This window comes from Festucalex cinctus, chromosome 3 (genome assembly GCF_051991245.1).
Source record: "Festucalex cinctus isolate MCC-2025b chromosome 3, RoL_Fcin_1.0, whole genome shotgun sequence".
NCBI classification, from domain to species: Eukaryota; Metazoa; Chordata; class Actinopteri; order Syngnathiformes; family Syngnathidae; genus Festucalex; species Festucalex cinctus.
In genome coordinates, this window is record NC_135413.1 from 25912859 (window position 1) to 25937534 (window position 24676).

The 24676-nt window shown below is 39.8% G+C and overlaps 1 protein-coding gene across 1 annotated transcript; it reads right to left on the minus strand.

The window, feature by feature from the left end:
- Positions 1–328: 328 nt before the first annotated feature.
- Positions 329–23353, minus strand: hsd17b12a (hydroxysteroid (17-beta) dehydrogenase 12a). Its single transcript, XM_077517095.1, has 11 exons — positions 22920–23353; positions 7298–7344; positions 5710–5785; positions 5277–5384; positions 4328–4392; positions 4208–4252; positions 3896–3930; positions 2199–2280; positions 2029–2094; positions 1498–1647; positions 329–1395 (listed from the first exon to the last, which is right to left on the minus strand). The coding sequence occupies exons 1-11, from the start codon at positions 23095–23097 to the stop codon at positions 1255–1257; spliced, it is 993 nt and encodes a 330-aa protein (XP_077373221.1). The 5' UTR covers positions 23098–23353; the 3' UTR covers positions 329–1254.
- Between the last annotated feature and the right edge of the window lie 1323 nt (positions 23354–24676).

The window sequence follows — 24676 nt, forward strand, 5'->3', positions numbered from 1 at the left end:
GCAGAAAGTCATCAGTATAAAATAAAGTGACTCGTGCAATAATTACAATGCAATGACAATTCTGATTGAAAAGGACAAGAGTGGAAACTATGCATTAATATTTCTATTAGTTGTAAAAAGGTTGTGGAGCCTCAAGTCAAGTCATGTTTATTTATATAGCGCATTCCTCAAAGCCAAAACAGTTTTTGTTCATTTGTTGGAAGCAGAATTATTGAGTTTAAATTATCTTTGGAATGGGGAGAAAAAAAAACCCTGGAAGAATGAGAATATTCACAGACATGATATACCGTAATGAGAGAGCAAACGTGAAAGAAAATCACCCCAACTGTCAAATGTGTACTTTTATTAACAAACAGTAGCAAAAATAAGCTACAATCAGACGTAAACAGTGCATATTACAAATACAGTGAAAAAATATAAAGCATTTAAAAAAAAAAAAAAAAAAAAAAAAAAAAAAGACTGCTGACAGCCGAGAGGCACTCATGAAAACATTGCATACACCTAACTCGGACCGTCACTGCTGAAAAAATATCTGTGAAGCAGTCAATGTGAAAGGCTTAACATGGAACATTGTTGTCCGTTGACATGGAAGCACACCAAAATGGGACACGTGGAAATAAAGGCAAAATGTGTTGTTCCCATGTAATTCCAGCATCAATGACCGGAGGAAGGCACTTCTGTGTAGCTTGTCAATCCAAACAAAACAAAAAACACAAACAAAAAAACAGTGATACATTTGTTGGTAACAGGATCCCACCACATGGCTTCATAATAAATAGTGTCACAACACTTCATTGCATGCGACTGGACGGGCAGGTTCAGAGGCTTGTCATAAGAAGCACGACTTAACGAGTCTTAAAGCATCAGGTTGTGTGTGTGTGGTCTAATACAAATCTAAAATAAATAACTTTACATATATATGTATCTACACCATATATATATAACATTAAAAAAAAGCCCACCACCATTTTCCACTGCTTATAACAGCAGGGTTTAACAAACTACTGTTTAATTATTATTTTTTTAATCTTTTTTTTTTTTCTCTCTCGAGGCAGTAGCAACTAATCTCAAGTAAGTCATGTCCTTTTTTTTTTTTTTTTAATGAAGGTTTTTCAAGAACACACAAACTCACACGCCCAAGTTCTCCAATAGGACTCCCAACCCAAAAGGGAGCCCATACGCACTCGCACTCGCACTCGCACTCACGCACGCGAACACTTCATTAAATACTGCGTTCGGGTCACATTGCCGCTCTTAATCCGTCTTCAAGCCGGTTCCGTTCTTAATCTCGCGCATCTTCCTCCTGTGCAGGTACCCCGTACGCTGGAGGCGGTTCATGCGCGCTCCCAGGAAGATGACGATGCCGATGGGAACCAGCTTGGTGGTCACCCAGCCCTGATGGGTGGAGGAAAATGGAAACAATACCGTATACGTAAGAGTGAAAGTGGCGAGCTTGGTCAAGGAATGAATATGAAGCTTGTAATTTGTACTTCTTACCATGACTGCGTGCGGGAAGTATCCGTTGGTTTGGCTCTGTAAGCCGACGGTGTTGAGCTCGGCGGCCACGTAGCGCTCCGGGGTGGGCTTGTCCAAGGTGGGCTTCCTGATGCGGGTCATCTTGGTGGCCACGAAGAAAGGCAGCACGCTCTGTGGGAGGATGCGCGCACGGGAAGTCAGAATACGCCCTCAAAACGGCTCAATAACAAAACAGGTTTACAACAGTTGTCTGCGTTTGGATTACCAGATTACGAGTTTAAATATGTTTGTGCACTGACAGGTGCGGTTCACATGTTGGGCAACATTTGATCGAGGTGTGTTGACATGAGGGGAGGCAGAAGTAAAATGTGCAGTACTGTCTATGAACACCAGGTGTCACAAGAGTGACAAAAGCAGTTGCGAAAAATAGCAGAATGTTGACATACAAAGTTTTTTGACAAGATTCCTTGACAACGGAGCAAAAATTGATTCAGATCACTATTTTAAAACCTTTGAAAGAGAGCGAAAAAGAGACAGCGAGAGCAGCCTTACCTGAATGATGATGCCCTGACGCCTGTACTCCTCCTGGAGGCCACGGGAGAAGAAATCCACAAAGGCCTGTTGTGGAAGGGAATAAATAAGGGGAGATGAAATTAACCATCTTGGTGGGAAATTGTAATCATTTCGGCTTCAGATGACTGGAATGAGGATGACTCGCCAACCTTTGTGGCAGAGTAGATGGTGAGCAGAGGGACGGGGTACATGCCACTGGCCGAGGAGATGTTTAGGATCACGCCTTTGGATCTGAAACATCAAGAGCAAAACAAATTGCAATATGGAGTTTAGTTGCCCAACTGTTTGTGCAAGCAGAATGAGGCAGGAGACAACAAAACAGCCTGCATTGTGGTGACACAAACGCAACAGACATCCAGCCAACTCCGGGTACAACAACGTCACATCTCATCATTGAAGCAACAGCAGCACAATCTGTTTATTTTTTTTCATCCAGATTGTAAACGGTAAATTCAATAAGTCATTTTGCCATCACAAACGCCCTCATACTTGGCTGAGATGACCGTCCTGTGGGAGCTTTTACAACGTTTATTCATTTTTGAGTCGAAGATTCCAAATATGTTTCCTTTACAATGTTATGGTATTAAATCAATCAAATAATGTAGAATTCAATTTACTCAACAGTAAAATGCATATAATAGCAGGTACAATGAAAAATCAAGAATATTTAAGGGAAAGAAAAAGAAAAAAAAAAAAAATTTGTCATTTGGATGCATTTTTGACATTTGCCATTTTTATTTGGGTAAAAATAAATTTGATACCATTTTAAATGTATGATATTACATTATAATCTATAACAAACTTATGTTCAATTGAAAAAAATTAAAAAGCAAATGTCTGGAAAATTGTGGTAAATTTAACAGCAAACATTAAAGAGATACGTTACTTATTTAGCCACTTTTGGCAGGCACACATTAATATTTTGCCTCTAATAAATTTGATATTTTCATTACTTTTCTATGCACAATTAGTACCTTTAAAAACATTTCGCAACTTGCTGTCGACTGAAAATGACATCACAAGGGCTCCAAGGTAACCAATCACAGCTCAGCTTGTGAATGTCACATGACCAAACCGACAAAAAAGGTGAGCAGTGATTGGTTACCTGAGCCCTTGTAATATGTCATTTTCAGTCGACGGCAAGTTGCAAAATGTGTTTTTAAAAAGGTACTAATTGTATGTGAAAAATAATTAAAGTATCAAATTAATTCTAGACAAAATATTAACTTTTTATTGCTATAATGGACCAAATAAGTGAAGTATCCCTTTAAAAATGTGTGCTCAGGATCAATCTGGCTAATTAAAAAAAGCTACAAAAAATAAAGTTGAAATAAACCTATAATAATAATAATAATAATTTTACTAAGGTATTTTTTAATTGAAGAAAATGTATTCACATGAAGCAGCTTCAAGTGTTCAAACCTGTTCTATGAATCTATTTTTGGATCAAATCGCATCAACAATTTCCCAGGGAACCCTTCGTCTGCCCTCTCAAACACACACACACACGCAGTGGCAATGTGCGTTGCCATGGCAACCTGTTGCTGCAGCGATGTAGTCAGAGCGAGAGAGAGAGAGAGAGAGCGCGAGAGAGAAACAGAAACGCTCGGGCCTCACACGGCTCCAAAATGTGCCTGCGACGGCATTGGCCGCGGCCGGTCATGTGACCACATGCCAGACCAATCGTGGCGGGGAGGGCACTTTGTGTGAATTGAAAGCTTGTCAGCATTTGTGAACAAAAGGAAGCCGCCATGGCGGGGAAAGACTCGCTCATACTTCATATCTAACAGATTCTTACTTGTATTAATATTGAAAAAAAAATGTAAAAAAAAATGATGAAACTCACCTGTCAGCCATTCCAGGCAGCACCAAGCGGGTCATCTGTTGGACGACAGACACAAGTTAGTGTGTAAAAGCTTATAAAACACATGTAGGAGCCTGACAGGGATAAAGAATTAGAAAACAGAGTAGAGGTAGAGAGTGTGGGAAAGGAGGGAGATATGCGTGGGTGGGTGGCGGGTGCAGACGGCGTTGGTGTAGTCCACCGTTGCTTTGGGAACGAGCGAGGCACTGCAGGTATCACCAAAGAAGAAGAAGCAGCAGCAGCAGTAGAGGAGCAACAATTGCATTTACATGGAGCTTGAAATGGATCCATTACCTGGCACACTGAAGTCATATTGACGTTGATCATGTTGGTGATGAACTGAAACGCACATTTGGCACGGAATGGTAAAAATATGCTTTATCAAAACAAAAGCTAAAAAGAAGTCAGACTTACATTGTCCAGATCTGGAATATGGAGGTAGTATTCGGGGTATGGATAGGACACACCAACATTATTGACTGTTAACCAAAAAAAAAAAAAAAAAAGGGGGAGATTCATTCAATTTATGTACCTATAAAAAGTGTCACATGTGAACGTCATACTATAAGCGCCCACAAGGGGGCAGTAGAAGCAAAGAAGAGAAACTATCCAGTCAGCCACACCTCAGAACAACCACTCGAGCAACTGGATTTAAAACAAGGATTAAGTTCTTTAAGTGTTCTTTTCACACAAGCTACAAGTGAAATTGACTGTATAGTAGTACATAATCACCATCCCAAAAATAAATAAATAAGTCTCATACACAGTGATGTAATGCATTGCTCAACAACTGACTCGCTGTACATTTTTGTACATGACCTAACAACTTAAAAAAATAATTGGACACCTTCTTGTTCTGTTATTTTTTTATTTTTTTAACCGTACAAAATGTTTTTAAATTTGTTTGTTTGTTTTTGTTGTTTTTTTTGGGGGGGGGGGGCGGGGGGGGTTCTTCTTTATCATATATTATTTTATTTTACCTGCAGAAAAAATACTTTCAAAATTGCCTTGTGCTTACTTTTCTAATTTTTTTTCTTTTTTTGTATTTTATTTTATTTTTTTACAGAACGCATTAAAAATTATTGACACAAGGGGATTACATAGGGGGGCGGTAATATCCAATTTGTACATTGTTTTTGCATATAAACAATTTTGTGTCTGGAGGAAAATCCTAGATTTTCAAATGGTCTCTTTTAAAACAATAAATAAAAAATCGTTAAACATGTAAGTAAACCACATTGGCCCATGAACATTGTTGGTAGTACTGAAGAAATAAAACAGAGTGGGCCTTCAGTACATGTACGACAAAACCAACACTGTCTGAAATTAAAACAAACAATTCAAGTAAATATTTCTTGCCTACCAAGGACCCCGATCTCCAAGCCTGACAGTCCCGCCTTGATGGACGGATAAATGTTGGTCTTGCCGAAGTCCACCGCAATGGTCTTTGTCTCCACGCCAAACTGGTCCTCTTTGGCAGAAAGTAAGGAAGAATTTAGTTTCTCTGTATTCATCGCTAACATTTACATTGTGGAATTTCTTAGCAATTAGTCAAGACAATCAGAATCGTCGTGCCCATTAGGTTCCTACTGCAGTGTTAGAATTGAACAGCAGAGGGCGCTGCAGACCAACAAAGTAAACTATTATGTCATTGCATGTCCAAAAGACTCTTTAAAAGCAGATGATGGAAGTCCAGGGCAATTATTGCAGAAACACCCCAAATGAAGCTGAATGTCAAATTAACCAGATTATTTCCAATCTCGATATGATGGTGTTGGTCAAAGTTGCACACTTACCAAGTGACCTGGCCACGTCATCCAGCTTGTGTTGGGAGCGACTGATCAACACCATGGCAAAACCCCGACGAGCAAGCTGGAAGCAAAACATGTCAGGTTACGATCAATCTTTTAAACACAGAAAACACCTTCAAAGTGGAGATTTAGGGTCAAAGATGAGAGTTAAAAGGTTAAATAATTTGTGGAGAATGAGGTCAAGTTGTATTTTACAATTTTAAAAATGTGCAGAATTTCACAAGTTACTTCATGTAAAAGATTAGATAGCTCTTAATATGAAAAGTGGACTGCGCTGTTAATGCAATTATGCCATCTCGTGGCAGAAAAAATGACCTCAAACAAATCATCACACTCATGTTTTACTGTAAAGGACATTTTTTAATTTTAACTCACTTTTATGAATTATTGGGAAATTATTGTATCACAAAAGATGGAGACATTTCTATTAGTTTTTTTTCCCCCACCACTTTTATGTTCACAAGACTATGAAAACTATGAAGTCATGCGATTAATTACGATTAAAAATTTTAATCGCTTGACCCCCTATTAAATATAGGGATGTAACGGTATCCAAATGTCACGATACAATATTATCACGATATTGTGGGGAGGTTGACGATATTTAAAAAAAGGTCACAATATTGTAAAAACAAAAAACAAAAAAAAACACAATTTTGTGTTTTTGTACATATTATTATGATTATTATTATTATTATGTTATGTTGTTAATGCACACACACCGAGTTCCTCCACATATTGACGTGATTCACAGGCATATTATGTTTACTGTTCATCCACAGTTAGTGTAGTTTTTAAATATAGAAGGGCCAAAACATCCCTAATGAAATTAAACTGCATTTAAAAAATAAAAAAAATTTAAAAAAAAAACTAGCCACTAGAGGGTGCTAGAACTGCACAAATGAAAATCAACCCGACTTTTTTCACAGATGTGTTGCATTTAAATATCGTCAACATGACGACGACGATATTGTGGCAGTTTTAATATCACAATATCGCGCTTACTGTTACATCCCTAATTAAATAATGATTTTAGAAATAGCCATGAAATAGAAGGTTGGGGAAACCTTGTTAAAACTAAGCAGTAAACTCCCATTTATTGTGGGGTTATGTGCTGGCACACAGATAATATGTAGGTGGAAATCCGCAATATACCGTAGCAAGACCAAATAAAATAATAAAATACAAACACTTTTTTTCAAATAGTTGCACACCTGCCACAATTCTTTTATAAATGCATCAACATATCTCAACACAAAAAAATAAATAACTGCGAACATAGAACATATAGAAAGTACTGTACGTAGTGTAGTGTGTGTATGTACATGCATGTGCCTTCACGAGGCGCCACAATATGCACCACTAGCATGGAACTAAATGTTTAAAAGTCATTACACACACGCTGTTTGTATAAGAGAAGAAATATGTATAGAGTGGCTGTGGCATACGAGTAAACCCTGTGCTACCTGTGCTGTACGCATGAGTCACAGCCTCTCTGTCAAAGAAAGTCAAATATATATAGATTTTTTTTTTTTTTTTTAAGAAAAGGGGTAAAAGTGTTTTCAATACTCACCTCCTCCGCGTAGGATTTCCCGATTCCATCAGTGGCTCCCGTCACAACTAAACAGGGCAGAGAAGGAAGGCTAGAGGTCAGTTATGAGTTTTAGGGCAATATGTTGATTGATAGACATTCCGAGCAATGAGTATAGTACTAAGGAAGCAAAATGGTCAGTTAAAATCTGAGGAAGTGAATGAATGAGGTGTGCAATAATGTTTGACGGAGGGTCATCTAGTTATTGAAAATAGTAACAATGCCTGACGTAATTAAAGATTTGACTGCATCCTTTTATTTTATTATCATTTGTAATGAACATCTCCAAATAAATTAGATTAATAATTTTAATATTTTTTAATTAATTAATTCTGTCCTTGACTTATTGATTTTATGCGTCATTTTTTAACTCATTCACTCCCAGCTGTTTTACTGGATTTTGACTGATTTTGCAAGGCCCACAGAATATTGTGTTCTATATTTTATAAAAACATGGAACCTAACAAAAGGTTTAGCAAGTATATTTTTATGTTTCCGTTTTGCAGCAATTAGCATCGTAATATAGTTTTTCACAAATCTGTTTAAAACTGGGGAAAAGAGCTTTTTGCAACATGGCACCAGTTGATCTCTTATACTCTGCTGCCACCTACTGGCCGTTTTTGTAATAACTACCTTTGATTCAAGCATTCTCTTCAGTTCAGCGGCTGCATCAAAGCCTTCTGTATGCTCTATCATTTAAAAACAAAAAAACGTATAAATACGTCTTTGGGAGCTAATGAGTTAACATAATGCAAAATTAGCTAATTTTATAATATAATAGCTGAACTCTTCGTAACCCTGCAGTGTAGCGTGATGTCAGCAACATGGCCGCCCCGTGCTGGTTGACTGCAACGCAGACAAAAACGTGAACCTCATTTATGGCCCCACCCCGACGACAACTTCAGGTTGGACCGCTTGTCGTGGCGAGTGAGCGCTGGCTAAGCTCCAATGTGACGGAGATTCCCTGTGACACAATGCCGATGTTTGTAGATAAGACGCATGTTGTCATCACAGGTGGACGGGAGCAGCTTTCCAAAGCTTAGCGGGATCACGGCGCACAATGCAAGTGGGATCATGGTCGGGGATGGGTGTTAAGTCAACGAAACTTGGGGAACAGTTTCTCTCATGACGCAAAATACCTGTGCAATTTACAGTACAGCACAGTGTAGAAACTATCACCTAAATAATTACTGAAAAAGTGGAATTCACACCTATCCCAAGGCTTGGCCGCATGTTGCTAGGCAGAATTTTTGTGGAAAAATCTTTTGCGCCTCACAAAAAGACAACAGCCAAGGAGAGCAGACTAAAACCGTTTGTCGCTACAGTGGACATTTACTGTGAAACAAAAGAGAATTAAACTGTATACGTTAACACCAAAATGTTGCGCTAGCCATCTCATTTTGTGCTAACAACAAGCTAACAACAATGGCGTGTGAAATGGTATAAACAAGCTAACTGAAATTAGCAGAGCAAGCATTCACCGCCAGGTAGCAAGCTAACATAGCATGTGAGCTAAAAGCGCTAACATTAGCCAAGCAAACAGAATGGGCTCAAGCGAGAAATTATATGTAGTGTTATAAACCATATATAAGCACCTCACCAATACCTTTACGAACGAACTACAACAGCGTTTTGACAGCATACAGTGGACTCTTGGAATTTGAATGGTGAAAACAACATGGAAACTTAGCATAGCCAACAAGTTAAGATCGCTATCATACCCACAAGGTAACAGAAGCATAACAGAGTGGGATTCTACACAGTTAACATGCTTTCCATACTACAAATGTGACTTTCATTGAACAGCATGGTTGTTTGTTGCTACGCAGAAGTCATTCATGTCCCACAACAGGAAAACAAACGTGAGGAGTCAACCAAAACAAAATACTGCATGCAGTAGCTCTACAAGGGTTAACTTAGGACAAGCATAATTAAATGAACTAATTCTGAAACAAGATTCCTGCTTGTTGGTATGCAACTTATGCTGCCTTCATGTGGTAACGTAATGATGCTAAATACCACATGTCAAGTAGAAAATTGCACGTGAACTTCATGTGGTATTTTCTACTGGAGAACTGGGAATTTATTTTGATACCTGAGTTTCCTAACTTTTTATCTTTCAACATGGCGAGACCTCACAAGGATTTGTGAATGGCAAGAAATATTAACACTTATAAGGGCGTTAACGTCTGCTAGCACAGCAGGCCGTTTTAGAATCTACACAATTGCGTAGCATACACAATTTTGCTAGAAACAACAAAATCACGTGAACAGAACTCGGTCGTAATTAGGAGTTTCAGAGCGGTAACGTCCATCTTTCCCATAGCACGTGAAGGCAGGGTAACACTTGTTTCTCCACTGCGCCATCTGTTGGATATGGTAAGGTAGTGCCGCCTAGTACCGCTGCTATGACGAGAATTTTGGGAGGTGTTTGAGATTAAATGGCGGGTCCAAAAAGGCTACAGTGTGGATTTCACTAGTATCAGAAAAACATGCAAAAACATGCAGAAAAACAAGCGCCTCCCTCTACATCAACATTACACCAACGCCATTCGCAACCTGAATGCCTGAATCTGAACTTTCAGATGAGAATAGTGTTCCATTTCATGTGCTTGGAACTTAAATACAGGTAAATCGTTACTGGCACTAAAAATGGACCATTTGAGGTTTTCGTGGGAACCACTAATGCTCGGCGTTCCACATGTTTGTCAAACACCGCTTTAGACAAACTAAACCGTAGCGGACAGACACCAAGTGTGCCTACCAATCCTCAAATTGATGAATTTGATGATAATGATGCGACACAAACACTCAAATAGAAAGCTGATGCACATGATCGTGTGCTCAACGCATCTATGATCAGTTGATGAAAGATTAATGGCGGCATAGAGGACATTCTCTGGCAACGGGCGAGAGAGGAGAGGAGACGAGAGGGAGGGAGCGATGACAAACGAACGAAGAGGAGGAGGAGGAGGGGCTGGCGGGATGCGGAGGGATCCTGGGGGCGTCTAAAAATAGAAGTGGAGCGAAGCAGGAGAAGGAGCGTGTGAAGGAGAAACGGAATAGAGAGACGGAGGGATGGAGGGAGGGAGAAAGGCGAGCGAGAGTAGCACAAAGTCAAAAAGTGAAAAAGGCGAGCGAAATTTATTTTTATATCTTTCGTCGTCACCCCCCTCCCCTTCATATCGTCCTCGATGTTAAGAATGAAACACTCCGGCACAAAAAACATCAATGGGAGCGGACCATACCAATGCACAGCACAGGGGAAGGAGGAGACCCAAATAAGTGTGGGATTAACAGACTCGTTATGTCTAGAGGTGTCAAAATGAATCCACAAATAATCGATAATAATATTATCCGATTTGATTATCTTGATAAACTTAATTTGTTTTAATACAGCTCATTTGCATTGGACTGGAAATGTGTGTCTGATACTGTGGCTACTAAATGGAGCAAAAATTGTAAACATTAACGCAATAAAAGCAAATTGTAAATATTTCAAAATAAAATGGATAAAACACGAAGATATTTTCGAGGCGCACGTCATCTGTCATGAAGAGTCAGTATGCGCACGAGTGCATGTCAAGCATGCCAGGTGATCAGGGGCGGGGCGGGGCTAATAGACTGATGTCACTTTTGGCAGCTTCCAAATTGGCAAGAAGCGCAATGAGCTGCGGAGTGACGAATGATGCAATACTTGGTGAAGCACAGTTTTAAATGCCCATAAATGAGAAGTAAGAGATCCAAAAAAAAAATAAAAATAAGAAGTACTGGCTGCTCACGAAAATATTCTGACTCTGTAATAACCAATCAGCAAGCACGACAGAAAAAGGGAACACCAACCCGGATAGTATTGAATATCGCACAAGGTATGTTCAGTAGTACAAAATACTCTGATTTCAAGCTTTTCATGACCACAAAAGGTGCACTGCATTTTTGTAACAGCCCTGGAGCTTCACAATCTTACCCAGAGAAGGTGAGCCTTAGGGACAGGTAGCATTCTTGCTCTATCCTGAGCCTCCACCTGGAGCTTGACATGCTTCCCCAGAAAAAGATGAACCGGAAATATCGTGATATTAAAACTTCCACAATATATCGTCGTAAGGTCACAATATTAAAAGCAGCATTTCTGTTTAAAATAAATAAATAAATAAATAAAAGTCATTGATTTCCATTTGTGCAGTTCTAGCATCCTCTGGTGGCTAGTTTTTTAGTGGTTTAATTTTCTCAAGACATGTTTTGGCCCTTCTCTGATTGATCTATGCTAAAGGTCAGATTAGGGGTTATGTAATAAGTGAACTGAGTCAATACTGTATGTGGACTGTGGAGGAAGTCAATGTGTGTGTGCATTAAGTGTTATTAGAGATTGTAGGTTGTTTCTATGTACAAAATCACTATACTGTTTTTTTTAGTATGAGCTCTTTTCTTTTTAACAATATTGTGATCTTTTACTGTATCGCCAATCTCCCCACAATATCGTGATAATTATCCTATCGTGACGTTCATATCGTGATAATTGGATATCGTTACATCCCTACTCCCTGTACATGTTGGCAACAAGTACAAAATACACCCTGTAAATATGCAAAAGTGACAGTTGCATCGCTGTAGGGGCTATAATAAACCGGACACAAATGGGATGTACGCCAACTGTGTCTCACCTCCTAGGCTCGCATTTACACTTGTGGCTAACTTCACTTCTCTTGGCAACTTAATCCATTTGTGTGCAGCATAACAGCTAAATGCCCCTTCACCGTGTTTGCTTTGAACTACACTAATTGACACAAGTCCACGAGTACTGTAGTTTTAATTAGACTTCAGTGCTAGATAATATTTTACCCTTTGTTTGACAGCCAAGCTAGTCCTAGTGTTACTTCAAACATTTTCCTATAAGCATTCAAATGCATAAGCACCATTCACAAAACCATTTCTTGGTGGGTGCTGCTGAGATTCCAGAGGGAGCTCCGGCACCGTTAGCAAAACCTCACCCTTCCCTCCACAGAAAGATGCCGCCGCCTCCTCCTCCTCCTCTTCTTCTTTTTCACGCACATCTCCATATCCTCGTGCTGTACTTATGAATGACAACACTCCTCCCACCTATTATATAATAGCACCATTCTCTCGATAACCGTTGCATGTGTGCGTGCGCGTGCATTGCCAGCAGCGTGTGTGTGCGTGAGTTGAAGTGGGTTCTGGTACACTTTGAGAAGGAGGAGGACACCAAGATTATTTACTCAGTATGGAGACATTTCTCATTGTTTTAATTGAAACTATACATAATGAAGCATAACACGGATAATATAGACAACAAATACGAGATGATAACGACTGACAAGTCAACCACCTTATTAGAAACCGCATCATTTACATCCAACATCTCTGACCCTTTCTCATTCGATTTTGCAGCCGAGCGTGCGTTCTCCCATTCACATCACGCTTAGCAACCTTTCTCTCGTCAGACCGCAGCGAGAGCGGCCTGACGGGGGCGCTTTTACACCGCAAACGCCGCCTTGGCGCTGCACGTCACGTCCAGAGGTATTGACATCCCCCAGCCTTTTGTACACCCCCCCCCCACCTCCATCCTTCCTCCCTGGGCTGAGGAGAGGCCGCTGCCTTTCTCGCTACGGCGCGGCTCTAAAAAAAGCAGCAGGAGGAGTAAAAATAGCAGCGACTGCCTCGTCTGGGAGCTAAACCCCCACCCCCACGCCGCCCCCCTCATCCATCCATCGCCTACCGCCTTGCATGCTTGCCTGCCGCATGCACCTGAATACCAAGCAAGATCACCAGCGTCACCGTCAGCATCATCGCCACGACAACCGGGGCTGCAGCATCCACGCTGCATGCCGGGAAACACCGCGCGCAGCGCGCGCACGCACGCTTGGAATCATGATGGCAAACGGAAGGAATTCAACAAAAAAAATATAGCTAATGGTAGCCTGTTATGATAGAATATTGAGAAGATGTCATCAAATGTCGATAATGTCTTAGTGATGCATCATAGATCCTTTTTGAACAAGTTTAGTGATAGCCAATAGATGGGGGCAAAAAATGGCAGACATTAAAACTTATCAAAACACCAACAAAATTGCAAACATAAAATGTCAATACTTGCTAGATTAGCTAAATACTTGCATGTGCCTTTAAGAGGCGGGGCCTGGTGGGATGACGCAATTGTCTGGGTAATATGTGCTCCTGCGTAATTGTGCTCATTGTGTTTTACCGGTATGTAATAAATGACTACAAAAGTTAATTAGTGAACTGACATTGGTGGCTCTCCTTTCCCACATGCGAGGGCATCACAGTAAGCATTGTGAAACAAAAAAAATTTGAGCTCATGATGACATGCAATATAGTGGGGGAGCCCTGTAGATTAGGAGTTAGGGCTGTGCAATTAATCAAAATTCAATTTCAATTATTATACTCCACAATTACAAAAATCAGCATAAACATAAAAAAATATATATATTTTTATACGAATTTTGAGTTGTTTAAATTTATACATTTGCACATTTTTTAGATTTTAAAAATCTAATTTAGTAAATTGTTTCATCCAAAAGGAACTTGCATAATTAGTGTTTCAAAGAATTTTATATTTAAACATTTTCTTGTTTTGTACCAAAAAAATAAATGATCGTCCTAATCGTGATTTCAATTTTTACCAAAATGATTGTGATTAATATTTTCGTCATAATCGCGCAGCCCTATCAGATGCTTTTTGTAACTGAAGGTCACCTTTTTTTTTTTTTTTCCTCTTGTATTGATCAATGATGGACACACATTTCTGAAAACAACACTTTTGCTCCAATTTTTTTTTTGGTTGCTGCTTTTGTCATTGTTGAAACACCCGCAAGCTTGTCTCCAACAACAATTCGGCCATGCACTCCAATACTGACATTTAAACTACACGTATGTATTTTATTTATTTAGTTTTTTAAATAGTCATTTCCAAATATAAACCAATGGAGGTGTGATTTAAAAAAATAACCAAATAAATAAAATAGCAAAAAAAAAAGTTAGATGCAGCTCATTGGACAATGGCAATTAAAATAAAATAAATAAAAATGAAAAAGATAATTGACATTAATTGTTACCGTGTAACGAGAGGGAGTTTGTCCCAGCCAGCGTGAGGGTCAGTGAAGGCAACATGTGCCAAAGACTGGCAATATAGGCAAATTAGGTACAGTATGTCTTTTTGGCTCATGTTAAAGCAACAATTGTTCATGTAAAAAATAAATAGCCTCTATAACTATCAACGTGTCACATATTCATAAATGTCAAAAAGGTTGCAGTCACCATTCTTAAAGACACAGTAGTAAAAAAATAAGCGTCCAGCAAATCCTCAATTAAGATTCTCAGTGAGGAGAGACTGCGGTCCTAGTATGCCCTGCACTTGTTATGTAATCTGTCGCACCCCAAACTCGCCTATCAACGAGCAGAGGCCTCCTACGTTACACTGAGGAAGGGAGGAGGGAGGGATGCAGCACAAGATGGAAACACACACACACACAGATGTGTATATTTCTTTAAATAGCAAGGGAGAAAGTCACATGGGTAATATAAAAGTCGACAAAAATAAAGCTTGATAGGGAAGGAGGGAGGCTTGAGGACTTGTACTTCAGAGCCAACCAAGATAGAGCCAGCATCTATATTTGGATCTGCAGCAAAAAATAGCTTGGAAAAAAAAAAAAAAGAAAATGAAAAAAAAAAGGGCGGGTGGGCATAAAAAAAAATGGCAAAAGTAAATTTCTTTCAACTAGTTGAGCTGATTTTTAAGGAAACTAAACAACTTGGAGGTTTTAGTGCACAGAACATGAAACGATCCAGACAAAAGGACCCACCGTCATTAAAGATGTGAAGTGTATAAACGAGTAACTGCGCTTTGAGCTTTTTATTTTTGACGCACTTGTTCCAAAAGAAGGAGCAGCCTCAACAAAAGGTGTTAAAATAAGAAGTCAGGTCACATTCAAAAGCAGTATGACATCACCACACGCACACGTGTGGGGGAAAAAAAAAAAAAAAAAAGAAAAAAAAAATTAAGAATGTTATCCATCCATCCATTATCTTGACTGCTTATTCCTCACAAGGGTCGCTGGAGCCTATCTCAGCTGGCTTTGGGCAGTAGGCGGAGTGCACCCTAAACTGGCCGCCAGCCAATCGCAGGGCATAAGAATGTTAAAAAAATAAAAATTTTCTTTGTAGGTTGACACCATTTTTTTCTTCCTTCTCTTTCTGACCATTAGTTGTGAGAAGGGGTCGCAAAAGTCACCAAGTTGGCATCGAGTAGTCCTGGCTTTGTCGTAATGCCCTAGCTCCGCCCCCAGTCATAACTGTAATGCATCGCAAGTACGTTCAAACTTATTCGCACGCTTAATGCTAAAAACTTTTCCCAAGAATGCCACAGGGCAACGACTTGTGATGTTTTTCGCTTTTAGACTACGAATGTAATTGAACGTACTTGCCATTATGTTCAACCTTTCAATACGTTTGAATGCATTTATTGTAAGTATTTAAATACGTTGGAACATATTTGTAAATATGTTCGATTCCTCCACATTTGGCAGTTCCATGTTTTCGGAATTTTAACAATTTTGGGTAAAGAATGTGAGGGCCGATACCATTTTCAGTTAACGCGGGGGGGGGGGGGGGGGGGGGGCGAAATTGGCGACATTTTATTTTTTATTTTTCCACAATACAAATGCCAATCTTGCCATCCAAAATCAAAACGTATACATTTGTAATTTCACAAGCAGTCCTCAGATGAGCAATTCGACTTGTATGGGGAATCGTCCTGGATGTTGTCATTTTACACACAACTTAAAGTTACGGCTTGTTTAATTATTTATTTATTTTTTTTAAATCATAATCGACATAGAAGTGTTAAATACGACACAAATTCACTTACCGGTAACACAAATAGCTATGACAAGGATTAGTGTCCTTATAACGTCATTAACTAATTTGCTCCCAAAAACATTTAAATACGTTCTATTTTAAATATTATCATGCTCTCAGTCGTATTTATATGTTGTTGTTTTTTTATGCTAGCGCATATAGGAGGCTTTGATCCAGCCTCTAAACTGAAGAGAATGCTTCAAGCAATGGTAGTTATTACAAAAACGGCCAGCAGGTGGCAGCAGAGTATAATAGATCAACCTGGGCTTGTTTTTAAGTTATATACCGTTATTTTCCCGATGCGGCCCACTTGGTAATATACTTTAATACGACACCTAGTGTTGTTCCGATACCAGTATCGGGTGAGGCCCCGATACTGCATTAAAACAGCGGTATCGGCATCGGCTAGTACTAACAAGTACTGTGCCGATACCATTATTTCCAATGCTAATATAGGATTTTGGATGCAGCATCTTGTGTCTTGCTTGTGCACGACATCCACTGATGTGACGTGTTCACTGCATGCCGAGCCAAAATATCCTATTGGCGCGTTGAATGCTCTGAATCAATGGCAGGGCAGCTTGTTCACATTAAAAAAAAAAAAAAACTAGGTATCGGTACGGTATCGGCCGCTACTGCAAAACTGGTATCGGGGGCCAAAAAATGGTATCGGAAGGAACAACCCTAATTATCAGTATGTCTCGTAAACGGCACTCGCATGCATATTTACAGTCACGCCTTTGTGTTTTTAACTTGACAGTAACTCTGATCATTGTCCCAATTAGTTTTGGTTCACCACAAAAGGAAAAAAAAAAGCGGAGAACACGGTGACAGTGAAGAGCAGCGGAAAAAAAAAAACAAAAAAAAAAAAAGTGAATGAGAAGATACTGTAGCTGCACGACTCCTCATCCTCAGCCTCCCCATCCTACTCTGCGCGTGTTGCTGAGGAGGTTGAAAGGGAAGCTACGACATAAGTTTTTTCTCTCTCTCTTTTTTTTTTTTTTTTTTTAAACCCAGCATCCGGCTGTGGCACGTGTCGCTGAGCGTGTTCAGCACATGAACAGCGGTGTTCTCGCTCTCCGCCCACACACAACTGGGGGAAGCACATTCATGAGGATTAAAAAGGCATTCATATACCTCGCGCACACATCATCATTCACATATATGCACGTTCGCATTCAAGTACATGAATCGAGCATGCCTCTTATATAATACTCCCATTTTCTCAAGAAAGTCACAAGACTTGCTTATAATGGAGTTTTTACTCACACGCACATCAGCAGAACACACACTGGCCTTCTTATATAACACGTTGTCAAGAAGCATCATGGCAACAAGTAATGTTTGGCGATAGCATTTTGAAATCTATCCTATTCATGATTTTTTTTTTTTTTTTTTTTTTTTAAATAAACATCCACTTATACACACATGTAGACATATTTTACACTCATAGTGTGAACTGGTAGAGTGTGTGTGCAGGAGAAAGTGAATGGGGGAAGCCGCCTTGACTCACGCAGCCTGCATAAACTCAATCCTGCCACTAGGAGTCGCCTGCTCTACAAAAAAAAACGGGGATGACCATGGAAAATCCCTGCTGCTCAATGCAGAGCTGCTGAGTGGAGTCAATCAATGGCATCAGTTTGGTGGTTTGTTTTTCTTTGCGATAAAAAAAAAAAAAAAAAAAAAAAAAAAAAGAATATTTCTGAATTGAGTTTTTTTTTTTTCTTGTCCAAAAGAAAATGGTTGTACTTTGGAATGAATAGAATTTGGGTTTATGTGTTTACTGTGGAAAAAGCACAACAATGCAAAGCATGCAAATGTGGAATGAGGCGCACAAAAATTAAATACAGGTACTTCTTAAAATGAATTTTAAAAATTTTGGAGTGACGCCTTTTTCATTGCATAGCAGCAATATATTTCAAGTGGATTTTTTTATCTATTTTTCAAAAGACAATTTGTGATAAATACATAAACAGTAAAAAGGTAAACAAAAATCTCACAAAATTTCTAGTTGTGTTTTTCCCATTGTATAGTGCAAAAAATTGCGACTTTTGGGGCAATTTTAGATTTGTATTTTTATATTTTGTTAGAAATAACTAACAGTGATAGCATGGTGACAATATTTTGGCGTGAAATACCCGCTTTTTTGTTATGACTTAAAAAAAAAAAAAAAAATTTTTGAACAAACACCTCATTTGACGGCAGGTAGGAAAAAAATTATATATATATAAATATATATATATATATATATATATATATATATATATATATATAAAATAAAGCCTGGGGATCAGGTTTTAGTTGTTTCTTGTTTTTTTTTCTCCACCCACAAACGGCAGCATTTGCAATCTGAAAATTGCATTCCACTACTACTGTCAATTTGAATTCTTATGATTGTGCTTTCGTGCTGACGCTCCGGGGATGACCAGTGCAGGTGGGCTTCGTTGGCTGAGATTGCACAGAATAGCTAGCACTTAAGTGTCTAAGAAGGACCCAAAAAAACCACAAACTGGCAATCAGACAGATTTAGCTATGTTCCACTGAGGTTTTGCTACTGATTCCACTTGTTTTAATGCTGTGTTCAGTCCTAGTTGAGCAAAACTGTAAGGAGCCAAAGCAGACTTCACTGCCACTATATGATCTATCATGTCTGTTGCTGCCTTGTTTGTGTTCAAATATGTGTTGCTTAAAGCGTCTTAACAACGCTACACCAATGTGATTCATGAGCACGCCTAGAGAATCTTGCATTGTGCTCGCATTAAGCTAGCGTACATTCAATGTGATGTGGTTCTTTTATATTGGAACTGCACGTTGAACACTTTTGAACTCTATTATTTTCGTCAAGTACAAAATGACCTTGTACAAAGTAAATATCATGTGAAATTCAAGCATCTTACATTTTCACTCAGGAATAATTCATCATTTTTCATCTATAATGTTTAAAAAAAATCGAAACTTAGCACATTAATTGTCTTTGTTCGATTAGAATGTTCAAAGATTGAGAGAAAAGCCAACAATCTAAATTTGATTCAATTTCGATTGCCCCAACATGTACAACAGTATATATTTCAATAATAAACCTCTGACCTTTCCTCAAAAAAAAAAGTCTTGGCCGAGCAGATTTCAGCATAACGGGCTGAGCACGTGCCGACAAACCGGTTGGACCAGCAAGCCGCCACCTGTCGTAAGACTACGAGAAGCAAGCACATGCGTTCTCATGGCTGACGTCAGGTTTGTAGATTTCAAGACGTCCGTGTGGAGTCGACGCCTGCGGAATGCGGCTTGTGACGTGGTTCAGAAGCAAATTACATGGATAGACTTTGAGGAGAATGCAAAGAGCTGCAGGTCAGAATGTGGTTTCACAGCCACATGCCCACCAAAAGCGGCATTTGGGTGACACCGCGCTGCAGTATGAGGGGCCACCGTTGTGCAACAGCTGACAACGGGGCTTTGCAAAACAAAAAGGTTTAATGTTTACTTTTAAACCTATACAAACATATGCTTAGCAGTTCCATTCATTTATTTGAGAGGGGGAAAAAAAATGTGGTATTTTGGGGAGATCGTTAACTTTTTTGTGTACTTTTACTTTTTGTAAGGGATTAAAATGTGCCATTTTACTTCTTTTTTTTTTAAGTAGTTCATATTTTACATCTAATTAATTCAGAGTATTAAAAAAAAAAAAAAAACGATAAAACACTGACTGTAATGGCACCTTTATTTTTGGGCATTATTCAAATCCGCAATTTACTTTTTACACGAGTAGGGTTTTTGTGTGCTGAACTTTTGAATACATAGAGTAGAAAATATATTCACACAATAACTCATTTTAAGTGAGCATTTTTGGAGTACTTTCACTTTAAGGCATAAAGTCTGACATTTTATTTATAGGATTAGGTTTGACTGAATAAAAATTGCATTTAAAATTTAAATAAAAATTTGATTTAAAAATCAAATCAGCACAGAATAGTAAATACTGTGGTGCATACAGCTGGACTGGCCATCTGGCATACAGGGCAGATGCCTGGTGGGTCGGTGTCCTTTAGGGCCGATGTGATGCTATTCAATTATTATTTGCTTGCATTTTACCCAGAGAGACCGGCCCACAATTTACAAGGACCAGCCGATTCATCCATTTAGAATATTGAGATCAAACTGAACCAATAATCATCAGCGGTAGAGCTACGTGGTAGCCAAGTGCGGTCAGGAATCGGGCTGGGCCGGCGGGCCCAAGTCAAACTGCCAGGGCCGATTATTTGTGCCAGTGCAGTCCTGGATGCATATATAAAATGCACTAATAATAATTAATAGTAGTTTTAGTTCAAGGCATTAATCAAATGTGCCATTTTACCATAAGTGGTTTTTGTTGAAAGCAATGTATATTTTGAATTTAATCATTAAGGAGTGGAATAAATGTTTAAAAGTAATGCACTGTAATTGAGCATGTTAATGTAAATTAGCATTTAAAAACATTAAAATCTGCATTTTTACTTTAATTGGCTGTGTTTCAAATTTTGTACCTTTTAAATCCAATCATTACTGAGTGTAAAAAAAATATATATATATTTGTACATGCTCTGTGATTGAGTACTGTATTTAGGGGACAATTACCTCTTCAAGACAGAAAAATTCTGCATTTTTTTTTTTTTTTTTTTAAGATTTATTCAGTAGGAATTGTTTTCAACTTACTGTTCTCCCTTTCAAATCCAATCAGAGCTTTCAAACACTTTTACAACACTAATTGGGACACTTCAACTAAAACGGTGTTAAGATGTGCAATTATACTTGTACTTTGAACAACCCAGCCCACCAGCTGATCTCTGGACACCACCTGTGAAAACTACAAAAGCCTCAACTATTCAAGCTTAAATAGTCCTAATGTGGTCTTTTTTTCACAGAAGGTGCCCCACAGGTTGAGACGACGACACGCGACGACAAATCCCGCCGTTCGCCACATCAACAGGCCCGACCGGCGCATCTGGTCTGACCAGCTGAGGTGAAAGAGCTTGTTGCAGCAAGTAAAAGTTTCTCAAATGGACTTCCCGTCTGGGACTTAACTGCCAGCCGTGCTCACCACGCGGCATTCAGCCGGTTTCTGGGAGTGGTGTTGGTTAAGGGATCGACACGTTCACAAAAGTCACAAAAAAATAAAAATAATTAAAATAAAAAAATAAAAAGAGGATATGGGCAACGACCACGACCATGAATATATATCTATATATATTTATTCATTTAAAAAGAAGAAAGAAAAAAAAACAAAAGAAGAAAAAGGAGAATTTTGCCCACATTACAAGCTATTTGAAACAGGATGCAGTTCTGGTTTTGGTCCAGAATGTCAATACAATGTTAAGCGAATACTGTTGACACTTCTGAAGCAAAAGCACACAGAGAGTTCACGTCTAACAACAGTCTCAAGGATGAGCAATGTCAATACAAAGTGGTACCATAAACCGAATTTGGAATAGAAAAAGACCCACGTCTTGACACCAATGTGAATGCAAACTGAAGTGAATCCAGTTTTGTGTTTGTTTTTTTTGTTTTGTTTTGTTTTGTTTTTACTGTAAACAAGGGTAGTTAATTTAAGACTACAGAAGGGGGTGGGGGCTTCTTTTTGGGTTCACATGTTTCAAAATCCAGTGTTAGTCACTTTCCCTAATTGACGCAAAGAGACCAATTATAGCTTTGTGTTCACATTGGACAAGTGAACCAAATTGAGACCAAATATGGCATGAAACTGCTGACTCATCACTTTGAATTAACCTGGCTTATTTTAGTGATCAATCCCAGAACTATTAAAAGGTTACACAATTGTTCACAAGTGGTTGACTTGCGCATTGTTTAGAAAGACGCATCACAAGTACAGACTCTAATTATGCGTATTAAAAAAGGTATGATGCCATAAATTTCCTAGTCAATGAATGAGATGTGTTCAAGTGCCGTTTGATTTTCTCAATGCACTGCAAAGATGGGTGCAAAGGGTGTGTGATCACTATTCCTATATGGTCAAAAGATGACTAAGCGGTGAACGGGTGCATGACTCATCAATGTGCAGTGGTATGTGTGCGCAACATCAGTGACATAGAAGGGGAGGGGGTAAAACAAATGCGCATTAGTCATCCCTAACGCAGGATTCAACAATGCACCTTCATTTTTAGCATATTTAGATTAGGATTTCGAGTCTAAAAGGGGGGGGGGGGGGGGGGTTGTTACTGGCACACTGCGCAGTATTTTCATCCATGCAGAAGTGGGTCAAACCCTGGCAGGAGAGATTCCAGCGAGAACATCCTTGCAAAAATAACACAAAATATGCTTAAATTTTCATCTAACGTTCAATCTATCCCGGCATATAGAAAATCTATATTTTTAAAGGTTTAGGTCAGCTATTCAAAAATAGGCACATGTGGCTTGTGATGAGTTAATGAGGCTCAAAAGTGCGCTAAAGGAGAGGGGGAGAGGGGAGGGGGGGCGAAAGTGGAGCACCCAAAATGTAGGTGAAAACCCACTCACAAAATTCAACCACATGCCGTCATCTTGCCAAGCAATCAACTGCTTACCTGCCGGTTATGCAACCACCGCAACAACCTTGATTGAGCTCACAAAAAAATCCCCTTTCAAAAAAATAATCATGCGCCAAAAGTGAAGTTTAGACACACCTGGCTTCACTTGAAGTGGTGTGTTGAGGTGAAGTAAGGAAAGAGTAGGAGGGGGCACTCACCTGCCCACTTGCCCAGCCGGGGGGAGAGCAGCTGCCCGTTGCCCAGCACCCACACCCTGAAGCCGGAGAAAAGCCGGTAGAGGATCCACACAAGCAGCGAGGCCACCGTGAAGGCGCCGACCCAGAAGAGAGGCGTCTCGGCCCGGCGCAGCATGTCCTGAACGTCGTTCCACGTCATGGCGGCGGTAGTGTTAGTAGCGGTTGATGTTCGGTCCAAAAGTGTGTGCGCGAGTTGCCGAGTGAATGAGACCTCAATTGTAAGGCGCTAATTTTCACGGCAGGACGTGAGAGAGCGGCTTTATAAGGAGGTTGTAGCATCACGCTCCTTCACTTCCTCCCCCCTCAACATTTGCCAAGCCTGATTTGACCACGTCCCGCCTACCTCGGCTTCTATTGGCCACGCGCGCCGCCATTCAAGCCAATGTTCATCTCCCATTGGCTTACACTCCATGAGGGAGGCGGATCTAAAGGAGTCTGGGGAGCGTCGCCATTGGCTGGCGGCCCGAACAGGTTTGTCGGTTTCAGGGTGCGTTACGAAACCTCACCGGAGTGCCCACGCCGCTTTATGAATGAAAGGCGAATCTTATTGGTCGGAAGAGCAAGCCTCGGTCCACCCCTCCTCCACGGAGTGCGCCGATTAGCTGCGCAACACGTCGGTCGGTGCCGTCATCGCATGACTCCTCGGACATGAGTCACTCATGCGGTTATTTCAGGTATCCGGTCCTCGTCCGGATGGAAACCGGAACATACCTGCTGCACTCATGTCTGTCTGTCTGTCTGTCTGTCTGTCTGTCCAGTCCTCATCCAGCATTCAATTCATCATCCATCGATTCAATATCATTCATCATCAGTCTATCTAGTCATCATCCATTCATCTATCATTCATCACCCAACCATGCAGCAATTCATCCATCATGCATTTATCATCTATGTATCAATCGATTCATCACCCATCTATTCATCGTCCAACCAACCATCTATGTCCACCTATCTATCATTCATCTTACAACCATTAATCCATTCATCATCCAACCATCCAACCATTCATCCATCATGCATCCATCATCCATTTATGTATTTATCATTCATTACCCATCTCTCCATCAACCAACCATCCATGTCCATCCATTTATAATTCATCTTACAACCATTCATCCATTCATCATCCATCCATCCATCCATCATCCATTATTCATCTATCCATTCATCATCAATTGATCCATCCATCCATCTATCCATGCATCATCCATCCATCCATACAATCATCTAACCATTCATCCATCCATCTATCCATCAATCACCTAACCATTCATCCATCCATCCATCCATCCATCCATTCATCAATCCATCCATTTAACCATTCATCCATCCATCTATCCATTCAGCATCCATCCATCAATCCATCCAGCCATCCATCCATCCATCATTCACCTAACCATTCATCCATCCATCGATCCATGCATCATCCATGCATCATCCATCCATCCATCCATCCATCATCCATCCATCCATCCATCAACTAACCATTCATCCATCCATCCATCCATCCATCCATCCATCCATGCATCATCCATCCATCCATCCATCCATCCATCCATCCACTAAATATTCATCCATCCGTCCATCCATCCATCCATCAACTAACCATTCATCCATCATCCATCCATCCATCCATCCACTAACCATCCATCCATCCATCCATCCATCCATCCACTAACCATTCATCCATCATCCATCCATCCATCCATCTATCAACT